At 48.7% G+C, this 11,509-nt stretch overlaps 1 protein-coding gene across 1 annotated transcript; it reads left to right on the top strand.

Moving 5' to 3' along the window:
• Window positions 1-5,091: 5,091 nt before the first annotated feature.
• LOC125344099 (polyadenylate-binding protein 1-like 2) lies at window positions 5,092-5,938 on the top strand. The gene has a single exon (XM_048336702.1). The coding sequence runs from the start codon at window positions 5,119-5,121 to the stop codon at window positions 5,719-5,721; it is 603 nt and encodes a 200-aa protein (XP_048192659.1). The 5' UTR covers window positions 5,092-5,118; the 3' UTR covers window positions 5,722-5,938.
• Window positions 5,939-11,509: the final 5,571 nt, after the last annotated feature.

Genomic DNA, 11,509 nt, shown 5'->3' with positions numbered 1-11,509 from the left:
GGGGGGGGGAGGAGGTTGGTAGACAAGACAGAAAGTTGGGAGACCAAAGGAAGGGAAGAAAGGAGCTCCATTCTGGCCTTGGAAGGGACACACAGGAGGCAATGTGATGTCAAACAGGAAAATTGTGAGCTCCTCTGGTAGCCTCATTTCTCCACAATGCCCAGCCACACCCCCCAAATCAAATCGGGACTATATACCATTGCCTTCAATAACTTTTCTCTCTTCTCATGACGTACTATGGGCTAATCGTACAAAATCAGCACGTGCAGGTATATAAACGTTCTATAAGAGTATATATATGTATATCTACATACATTAGTATACATATATGCTGTTCCTGTATGTCAATAGTTGCATAATAAACCACAGAATAACTACCGTTAACAGGGGCAGACTTTGTCCAACATGCACACGTTTTAGTTCCAGGCTTCTCCAATGGGGACTGCTCTGGCGATCGGCATGCGTGGGGCATGTTCAGAGGTCCCAGAAAACTCATTTCTCTAGGAACCAGTCCTATTCCATTCCTGAATCACATACCTGTCTCTCCCAATGGTTTACTTTTAAAGGACCCAATGGATCTTTGTGAAAGTGGTTGCATTGATTCAGTACAACTTAATATTCAGCGTTGTGATTCGTTAAGTAACAAGGGCAAGAGGAAACACTTACCAAGGCTCCTTAAATAAAAGCCTAGGGCTGAGTTGCTGTTGGCCTGTACCCCATAATTATTTTTATTTTTGAGGATTGAGGAATGGAGTGAGAAACCACAAACCTATCCCTCTGCTCCCCCAAACGGCTGGGTTTCCCTTCTCCGTTGCCCTAAGTAGCTTCCCTGGAGCGGTGGCAATGAAAAACTCGTGGGAAAGAAGAAGATTCTTTACATGGACTTCTGCTTTGGTGTTTGGGCTCAGTCCTGCCAAGCAAAGCCACCTGCCCGCTCCACTGGTGCCTCAGCCCCTTCCTTCTTGGGTTCTTTCTCCGGATCCTTTGTTCTCTGAACACAGTCCCTACTCCTCAAGCGTTGCACGTGTGATAGAAAGAAGGTGGATCATGGGAAAGAGCCTGGCAGTACACCCTTTCAAGGTATATGTCAACTTGTGTTTTTCAAATGTGGTAGCAGGGCTTCAACTCAGAAGCTGGTGATTGCTAGGCAGGTGCCCTACCACAAAACCAGGCCTGCAGGCCAGTTCTTACACTTTTGTTAGCACAAGGGTTCTTACTTCCTTTCTGGATTTCACATCTGGACTGTGTCTTGCCCATTTACACCTCATCTGAAGCCAAAATGAGAGGTGCATCCCTCTGCACCAAGCTCGTGGTCAAGAAAGGATCTTGTGATTTTTTTCCCCTCAGGCTAGCCTTGAGCTACAATTCTCCCTATCTCAGCCTCTCAGGTAGCTCCGAGTACAGGGCAGAAGCCACAGCGCTTGGCTTGAAGGTCTAGGTTCATAAGGCTACTGAGAAGCAATGAGAAAGCAAAGTTCAAAGCCATGGTTGTTCTTGTCTCCCACACATGTGCAGCTAGGAACACTGAGAAGAGGACCAGAGTGGGAACACTGTGGCTAGACATGCAGGACCTTGGGGACAAGGTTTGTTTAATGTCTTGCTGGTTTGTCCTCTTCAACCCAACTTCTAACTGGCACAAAGCTTCAGGAAGTAGTCCCGCACCCGCTTGTGCCCTTCCAGTCTCCTGGAGATCTTACCAAGACTTTGGTCTTTAAACACTTTCTGTGTCCTGTGTGATTCCTCATCCTCTGAAATCGCCCCAGGCATCTCCAGATGACAAACAAACAGGCAGTGGTAATTGGACATTTGTAAACAGAAGCTCTGAGTCCCAGCCCCAGCCCACCCCATCTGGACGCACACACCTGACCATTTGGGTCTCAGCATCTATCCACACCTCCCTTCCTTATCCGCAAGCACACAAGACACCTTCCTAAAGAGGAAGTGCAAGAAAATCTCCTATCTCAATCCTTCCCTTCTGAAAGCCTCTCACCAACAGTCTTGAATTCACCCCCCAAGCTCTGTCTCTTGTGGGTGCAAAGTACCACGTGAGTCCTGCTCCATCTTAGCATTGATGCCTGCCCAGACACTGGTTTTGTCAGGTGGAGATCTCTCAAGTGGCTGGAGGCTCCCAGAGAGCCTCGGTGCTTTCACTGGTGCCCTTCCCACTTCATAGTTTCTAGCCACGTTGGCTCGAGAAAAATGACTGAATATCAATTAGCTGATGCCACTGACCTGATTCAGCCACTCATTGGGTCCCCAGAGCTCTCAGAGAGGGAAGCTAGCCCTTCTCTTGTGGCTACCAGACCCACAGCACCTTCCTCCCTTGCTCCTTCCCACTGTGTCCTCTCTGTCTGGCCTCCAGCTGTGGTGGCAGCCTTTCTGCCCACCCTTTGTGTGTGACACCCACAGCAGGGTTGGGGAATCTCAGCTCCTGCTGCTAGACAGGTTCCTTGCAGGGCTGGCAGCTTCTTAGGGTCCTCAGAAAGGCCTTCCCACAGGTCCCAGCTGCTGCTCTGCCCCTTCCTGCCCTGATTTCCTAGGGAAGTATGCACCAAACCACCTTGTTCTCATTGCTGGGAGTTCAGAGCAATCTTGTGGTGATTTGTTTCCTGAGGAGTCTCTAGTCTGCCTCCCTACTGGGAAGTGAGGCCCCTGAGGGCAGGCATGGTGTGACTGAAAGAAATCACAGTGCACATAGCAGGCCCTCCATAAAAACTCGAGGAATGAATGAAGGGATGAATGAGATAAATAGCTCCTTCTCTCACAAGAAAGTTCCTCTTCCACCCTCCACTGCGGCCACAGTGTCTTCTCTTTTTCCCTCTGTCTCACTGCTTTGCACTCACCGCTTTGGATGGCAGTTTCTGCCACCACCACCACCTGACTAGAACAAAGGAGGTGAGTCCTGCATGGAGGCCCTTTGAGAACAGTCCCCAGTAGCTACAGGTGGTCATTTTACTAGCTGGGCTGTCCCCTCAGCAATTAGCCCCCTGTAGTCGCTAGACTTCCCTGTCTCCTGACCTCTCCCTCCCCCCCCAACACCCAACACAGGCACCCCCAGCTTCTACACCCAACCCCCACTGCTCCTTGTACAGATCTTGTCTTTGAGCCCCCAGCTCCCCCTAGCACATGGATGGCTTGGTGAAGATGGAGCACCTGGCTCTGTTCCAGTCCCTGTTTGTTCCCAGTCCTTACTATAGCTTTCCTTACCTTAGCATGAAGGACAGTGTGCTTGCTCCCACAGGACAGTGGTCTGGCTGTGAGAGGGAGGGAGGGCAAGAGAGAGGGAGGGAGGGCAAGAGAGAGGGAGGGAAAGAGGGAGTGAGGGTGCCTCTTGAATCCTCCATTTGTAGGCAAGGATGACTGAGGCTTAGGAGCCATGCGGGTTTTAAGGGGAGTGCAGACCCTTGGTCCATCCTTGCCTAGTGCTCTGGAGTCAACTGGTGGGCTTTGCAGCCAGGTTGTGCTCCCAGGCCAAGCTCAGAAGTGGCCTATGTCCTGCTATCTCCCTGCTTCCCTGGGGACTGGCCCTGGCCCCATACATATTAGTGCAGAGCCTTGTGAATGAACACAGAATCTCTCTCTCTCTCTCTCTCTCTCTCTCTCTCTCTCTCTCTCTCTCTCTCTCTCTCTCTCTCTCTCTGACAAGTGTTGCATAGGAGGGAGAGAGCTGCAAAGGGGAGAGAGGGGGGAGAGAGACAGCTCAGAAAATGGCTCATCACGCTGGCTGCTTGGGGAGCTGGGGAGCCTCAGAATCCAGAATCAAGTGGGAAGGCTTTCCAAGGTGGTGGTGACACTGGGAGTGTGTGTGTGTGTGTGTGTGTGTGTGTGTGTGTGTGTGTGTGCCTTTTTGGCAGGGAACAGCCCTCCCCAAACGTGAACAAACCTTTTCTTCGCTTTGGTTTAGGCCAGGCATCTAAACAAGAAGTGCATCTTCAAGGACACCCCCCCCGGGCCCCCCCGACACTTTTTCAAAGCTTTGCTTATAATAGCCGCAACCCCCCCCCAGCACCCCTCCCACCCACCCACCCCAACCCTTGCAATGCTGGGTTCTGCAAGGCTTGGGTCTATGCACAGTGGCACCCTTTCCCTGGTGTCCCCCCAGGAAACGGGCAGGCGACGACGCGAGGGGCTGAGCTCTGTCACCCCACCCACCTCCACCCGCCCCCGCCAGCCTCCCACTCGTCCCCCTCCCACCGCCCGCGGCCCCGCAGCCCCGCAGCAGCCACAGGGGGAACCAAAGAGACAGAAGCTCTCCCAGCTGCCCGGACCACAGACGCCAACACCCCCGCCCCCCACCACACGCCACCCTCCCGCTTGCGCCCCACACTCTAGTCCACGACCCAGCCAGCGGCAGCAGCGGCGGCGGCGACAGCCACAGCCACAGCCGCAGCCGCAACCGCAGCCTCCGCCGCCGCCGCAGCAGCGAGAGCAGCAGCGGCAGCAGCTGCTGCAGGCGGGCGGCAGGACTCGCAGCAGCGCGCTCCAGGCAGCGCTCGCCAGCCCAGGTGACTCGCTCTCTCCGCTCGGGCCGGCTCCGGTCGGGGACCCCCTCGCGCGCCCCCAGCCCGCGTTCCCGCGCCCACCGGCCCTCCAGCTCTCCCCATCTCCCCTCCCCTCCTTTCCGGCCCCCCAGGTCTCGGCAAGGGAGGTCGCGGCAGCGGCCCGGCGGCAGTGGCGACCGTGGCGACCGCGGCGACCGCGGCGACCGTGGCGGCGGCGGTGGCAGCGGCGGCGGCGGCGGCGGCGGCAGCAGCCGAGGCTGCGGCGGCGACCGTGGCGGAGGCGGTGGCGGAGGCCTCCGTGGCGGAGGCGGAAGCCGAGGTGGAGGCTGAGGTGGAGGCCGAGGCCGAGGCCGCGGCCGCGACGGCGGAGGCGGCGGCCGAGGCCAGCCTGGGGGAGGTGGCGGAGGCCGGCGGCCCGCTAGCCGCTGCCGTGGCGGAGGCCGGTGCGGCGGCGCCCCCCTTGGGGGAGGCCAGGGTGGATTTGGATGAGGAGTTAGCAGCGGCGATGGCGGCGGAGGAGGCCGAAGTCCAGGCGGTGGCGGCGGCGGCGGCGGTGGCGGCGGCCGAGGCGGGGGTGGGGCCGGGCGAGGACAGCGACGGGAACCCAGACTTTCCCATGGCCTCGCTGTACGTGGGCGACCTGCACCCCGAGGTGACCGAGGCGATGCTGTACGAGAAGTTCAGCCCGGCGGGGCCCATCCTGTCCATCCGCATTTGCAGGGACAAGATCACCCGCCGCTCGCTGGGCTACGCCTATGTCAACTACCAGCAGCCGGTGGACGCCAAGCGGGCCCTGGAGACACTCAACTTCGACGTCATCAAAGGCCGGCCGGTGCGCATCATGTGGTCCCAGCGGGACCCCTCGCTCCGCAAGAGCGGGGTGGGCAATGTCTTCATCAAGAACCTGGGCAAGACCATCGACAACAAGGCGCTCTACAACATCTTCTCGGCCTTCGGCAACATCCTGTCCTGCAAGGTGGCCTGCGACGAGAAGGGCCCCAAGGGCTACGGCTTCGTGCACTTCCAGAAGCAGGAGTCGGCCGACCGCGCCATCGACGCCATGAACGGCATCTTCCTCAACTACCGCAAGATCTTCGTGGGCCGCTTCAAGTCGCACAGAGAGAGAGAGGCCGAGAGGGGCGCCTGGGCCAGGCAGTCCACCAGCGCTGACGTCAGGGATTTCGAGGAGGACACCGACGAGGAGGCCACCTTTCGATGAACACATCCCAGGAGCCAGCCCCTAGAGCCGAGCCCTGGCTCCCACCCGGTTTACAACACCCCCGCACCTTCCCCCCAACCCACCAGCAGTGTATTGTATTGAGAGTGCAGGTCTCTCTCTGCCACCCCTTTCCTTTCCCCTTCCCCTTCCCCTTCCCTTTCCCCTTCCTGCTCCCTTTCCCCCTCCCCCTGCCCCCCTGGCCTGCCTTTCTCCCCCCCCTTCCCTGCCCTCCTTCCTTTACTTCATTCCCTCCCTCCTGACTCCCTCCCTTCTTCCCTCCCCTCCCTCCCTCCCCTCCTTCCCCTCCCTCCCTCCCTTCCCTCCCTGGCCTCCGTCCCCTTTTGGTCCCCCTCTCCCCACTCCTTAGCCTCCCCCTCCTCTCCTCTTTCCCTCCCACCCTTCTCTCCCACACCCCACCCCCAGCCCCATCCCTACCCCTACCAAGGGAGTTGTGATTGATACTACTAATCTGTGCCATTTGATAGGTGAAGGCTTGCTTCTTGCCCTGTGGTTTGCTTCCAAAAAGCATTTTCTTGCCCTCTGTTTACTGCACAGGTGATACCATTTCATGGCAGAGCTCTCAGAAAGAAGAAAGGCAATCAGAGGGGGAACCCCCAGAGTGTAGTTGCTCCCCATGATCTTGCTCCCCTGAGAACCACTTTTGACCTTTTTTGGTGTGCTTAAACGTTTGGCCAGCTCTCTCCTCTCTGCCCCCCTCTCGCCCCGCCCCCCGCCCCGCCCCCTCCCCACCTGTCCTGTTAACATGCTGTAGTAGAGTGGTTCATGTATGTGGTGTTTCTTAACCTGCTTTTTCAGCGACTGAAACCAAACAGAAATCAACCCACTGAACTTCTTTCCATGTTCTTCAACAGGCTTTCCAACCAACCAACCAACCGTCATCTTCAGTGCCTGCAGAGTGCTCCTGTGCATCCATGGACCTTAACGTTTCTGTGACCATTCCGCACTGTTGGACATTCAGGTGGTGCCTAGTTCTTTCCCTGTGTTTAAAACCAACACTGTGTGCTCTGATGAGTGAATCCTTCCTTGTCAAGCCAAATCTTTGCTAGCATCCTGGATGGTCTCCTTAACTGTGGACTTGCAGGATCCACACGTAGACATTTCAAAGACTTCCTGTGTGTTGCCAAAAGGCCCCTTCCTAAGCATTGTACTGATTTGCACTTGTGCCAGCCAGCGCAGCTAGTAAAACGAGTATGCCCCTTTCCTCTGCATAGTCTCCTTCCTGGTCCACTGTAATCGGGGTGTGTGTGGGCGAGTGTGGGCGTGTGCTTGTGTGTGTGTGTGTGTGTGTGTGTGTGTGTGTGTGTGTGTCTTGGCCAGAGCTTGATGGGCTGCAGTTGGTATTTCGCTGTCCTTGATTGTTTCTCTGGAATCGAAAGCTGTTAATCACCCCTTTCTCCTGCGGCCCCTTCCTGTCTTTTTCCTTGTTGTCAGAAAAATAATTCAGCTTCCTTGCAGGAAAAACGTTACAAAGCAGTCGAGTTAACAGAAGAATATTAGTGCTATCTCATATCAATCCTAATGACTACTCATCCTTTCCAGAATCTTGTTCATGTGTATGTGCTTTGTATTTTCCAAAAAAAACTACCTGAAATGTTTTTCCTGTTGCTTCAGTATTTTTCTTATGCATATGTCGTATATGGATATTATAATGTACATACTGTTTTTTATATCTGCTTTTGAACACATTAGTGTGTGTGTATGTATTTATATACACATACTCTTGAACTTCATTCCCTCTCATTAAAGATACTTTTAAAATATTTTCTCTGGCCGTAAATATTCAATTGACTACACGGTTATGCAGATAGATGTATGAATGGGTGTACATATATATTCATGCCTATGTGTATGTGTTTGTGTGTCTGTCTTTTGTATGCTTTAAGTTCATCACTGTTGAACATCTTGGTTGTCACTGGGTATTTTTTACATTTCAAATCTACCAGTATTTTCATGTGCATTAACCTTCTGACATTCAAGGTCATTTCCTGAACAATTGATGCTGAAATGAAACTTGTATCCAAGAGTATGAGCTATTGGGAATTTGGAGGAGGGCAGATTCAATTATTAAATGATCGTCCATAAAGTTAAATCTTAAGGTGTGCCAGAATTGGGTGAGGACTTAGATACTTGAATGACTTCCTACATTGGCTACCAAAATCATTTTGCACTTTGCCAATACTAAGGAAACTTTGTGGCTTCATTTATTTTGAACCTTTATCTTTATATAAAAACTGTGCATAAGTATAATAGAAATGTTTTGAATTGTTAATGTAAAAACCATCAGAATCCTTTATCCATTCCAAATACCTTTACATTATAAATTTCAATAAATACATATCTACATTCTTATATTTATAATATGATATGCATTGTTTCATTGGAGGATAATTTTGCTTTAACCATTCCTTAGGAACGATCTTTGTAAATCTTTAAATATTCTCCTACAATTCTGTTAAATAATATTCAATCGCAGCGATAACTTATAATTTCTACCACCAAACTCTCTTTGAGTTTGTATAAATTGATTTCTATTTTTTCCTTACATGATCAGTTCTATTAGGAATATCTTTGTGAATGTCTAGGAACGATGTTTTTTGTGGTTTTTTTAGTGGAATTTAATGTTATAGATACAGACACATCATATAATGTTCTTGGTCTCTTTTCAAATATTTCTTCTTTAAAGTTTCCATTATCTAGTAAGTATAGAAATGTTTACATATCACTACTCACCTGAAATTGGTCCAAGTATTTTTCAGGTTTGGTAGAATTGAAATGTTCTTTACACTTGGTGGCAATCCTGGGGCTTGAGCAGGTCTCTAACCCCTTTTTGCTCAAGGCTAGGACTTTACCACTCAAGCCATAGCTTCATTTCTGATTATTTGGGTGCTTAACCGGAGATAAGAGCCTTTGGGATATTCCTTCCTGCCTGGGCTGACTATGAACCTCGATCCTTGGATTTCAGCTTCCTTAGTAGCTAGGACCACAGGTGTGAACCACTAAAGCCTGGATGACTTTGACATTTTATTATTTCTTTTTATAAGTGCATTTTTGAAATATATAGGCTTACACCTGTAATCCTAGGTACTCAGGAGACTGAGACCAGGAAAATTTGAAGACAGATGGGGTGGAAAAGTGCAGTCCATCTCCAATGAAACAGCAGAATCCAGACTGGAAAGCATGACTCAAGGTAAAGCCCTAGCTTTCTGCAAGATTAGCCGTCTGGAGGCTCTGAGTTCAAGCCACAGTGTGTGCACGTACACACACACACACACACACACACACACACACACACACACACACACACACCTGAATCTAGCATATTGAAGTAGAAAAGAAAACCCTCACATTTTCTCTATAGATTTTTACTATAAATTAGAATTTCAAGCCAACTGCTGATGGCTCACACCTTTAATCCTACCTACTCAGAAGGCTTAGATCTGTGGATCACGGTTCAAAGCCAGCCTGGGCAGGAAAGTCCGCAAGACTCTTATCTCCAATAAACTACTTGGAAAAAGCTGGAAGTGGAGTTGTGGCTAAAGTTGTATAGTACTAGCCTTGAGCACAGAGAGGCTCAGGGACAGTGCCCAGGCTTTGAGTTGAAGCCCCGGGACTGGTTAAAAAAATTCAACACAGTATAGAATATACGGAATCTATTTTTTCATAATTTGTTTTTCCAATATATTGTAAACACACTTAAAGCATCTACGGGTATTCAACTTTCTCTTGCAAATGACCACTATTGAATAGGGTTGGAGGTTTCTTTTAGGAGTTTCCTCCTTTTGGATTTGAGAGTGGTGGTTAAGATTTTGCCATTAATCTCAAATCTATGCTGAACAATTTTGTAATTGAAGTGTCCTTCCGTGCTCAGGGATAAGTATTTAATATTCTCTTGTCTACTATAAGCTGTGAGTTAACACTTAACATTCAAGTATCAGAAAAACTGATATAAAAGAAAAAGCATCTTTAGAATCACTTATAATTAAAAAATTTTTTAGAAAAATTTCTAAAGCTAATAAAATGAAGCATCTGCATATGTAATAGGCTAGTTTACACCAGTTAGTATTGTAATGCACACACTCTTTTTAGCTCAAGGCAGCTTTGACAATTTAAGAAAGATTGAAATACCAAGAAGCCTTTGGTTACTAGAATTTATTTTTGTAGGATATGAATCACTGTTATTCTTCATAGAAATGATATCTGAAACTAAATTTGTCATTATTTATTCAGCCTATCCTATAAAGGGTTCAGAAATAACCTCCTATGCACCAAAGTGGAGAGCTATTTATATGACACAAAAGGTCCATGTTAAGATAGCTGGAGTGAGGCAGAAATATAATCCCAGCACTCAGAAGGCTGAGGCAAGAGGATCTTGAGTTTGGAGCCAGGTTGGCTCTCCTGGCAAGACTGTCTATTAAAACTAAAACCAGCCAGACACTGGTGGCTCCTGCCTGTAATCCTGGCTGCTCAGGAGGCTGAGATCTGAGGATTGTGGTTTGAAGTCAGCCCAGGTAAGAAAATCCATGAGACCCTACCTCTAATTAACCACCAGAACACTGGAAGTGGAGCTGTGTCTCAAAGTGGTAGAACACTAGCCTTGAGCAAAAAAACTCAGGGACAGTGCCCAGGCTCTGAGTTCAAGCCCTACAACCAACAAAAATAAAACAAAAATCCTAAAACCAAAACAACAAATCAAAAACAAAATCCAACGGCCTCATGCTCAGCACTAGGAGAAATCTGGCTTCAGCTTTGATCCAATCAGATTAAAAGCTTTCATATCCTTACAAACAATAATCAAAAGAATTACATAAAAAGCTAGATTTGTGTAAAACATATAAGCAAATTCATGTACTAGTGTGTCTTTTTAAAATTTAATTTTATTGTCAAGACAACGTACAGAAAGGTTACATAGTTTTCCAATCTAAGAACATGGGCTATTTTTCCTTTTATTTAGGTCTTCTTTGAACAACAACTTGTAGCTTTCACAGCAGTAGTTTACATATATTATTTTAAAGTTTTAAAGTATTTAACTCTTTATGGTGCTATTGTAAATAGAATTGATTGTTTAATTTCACCTTTTTCTGTTGGTACTGAGCAGAAATATATTTTGCATATTGGTCTTGTATTTTGAATTTTTTTTGCTCAAGGCTAACACTCTACAACTTGAGCCACAGTGCCACTTCTGGCTTTTTCTGTATATGTGGTGCTGAAAAATTTAACCTAGGGCTTCATGCATGCTAGGCAAGCACTCTACCACTAAGCCACATTCCCAGACCCCTTGAAATATTTTTATCTAATTTATTAGTGCTAATATAGAGTTCCTTAGTATTTTATATACAAAACATTACATCATTTCAAGCTAACGTAATCAAGTTAGTAAGGTACTCCCATAAAAAAAAGACAGATATGTGAGTGCCTAACTACTCAGAAGGCTGAGATCTGACGATTGCGATTTGAAGTTGACCCAGGATGGAAAGTAAATCCCAGAGGGTCTTACCTCCAGTTAACCACCATATTCTTTAATATGAAAAATTATTCTGGAAGCATACCAAAAATCAAGAAGTGGAAATGAGGCTCAAGTGGTAGAATGCTGGCTATGAGCAAAACAGTTCAAGCCCCAGAACACATACACACACACACACTCTCACACACACAACTCTCTCTCTCACACACACACACACACACGAAAAAGACAGGCATGTACATTAGTGGGACAGACTAGAAACTAGAAATAAACCCAGGCACATATGCTCAACTAATCTTCAATAAA

This window comes from Perognathus longimembris, chromosome 28 (genome assembly GCF_023159225.1).
Source record: "Perognathus longimembris pacificus isolate PPM17 chromosome 28, ASM2315922v1, whole genome shotgun sequence".
NCBI classification, from domain to species: Eukaryota; Metazoa; Chordata; class Mammalia; order Rodentia; family Heteromyidae; genus Perognathus; species Perognathus longimembris.
This window is presented reverse-complemented; position numbering and strand designations above follow the sequence as displayed.

Bases quoted from the DNA above. Each gene is read 5' to 3' on its own strand.
- LOC125344099 (XM_048336702.1), top strand. From the start codon at position 5,119: ATGGCCTCGCTGTACGTGGGCGACCTGCACCCCGAGGTGACCGAGGCG.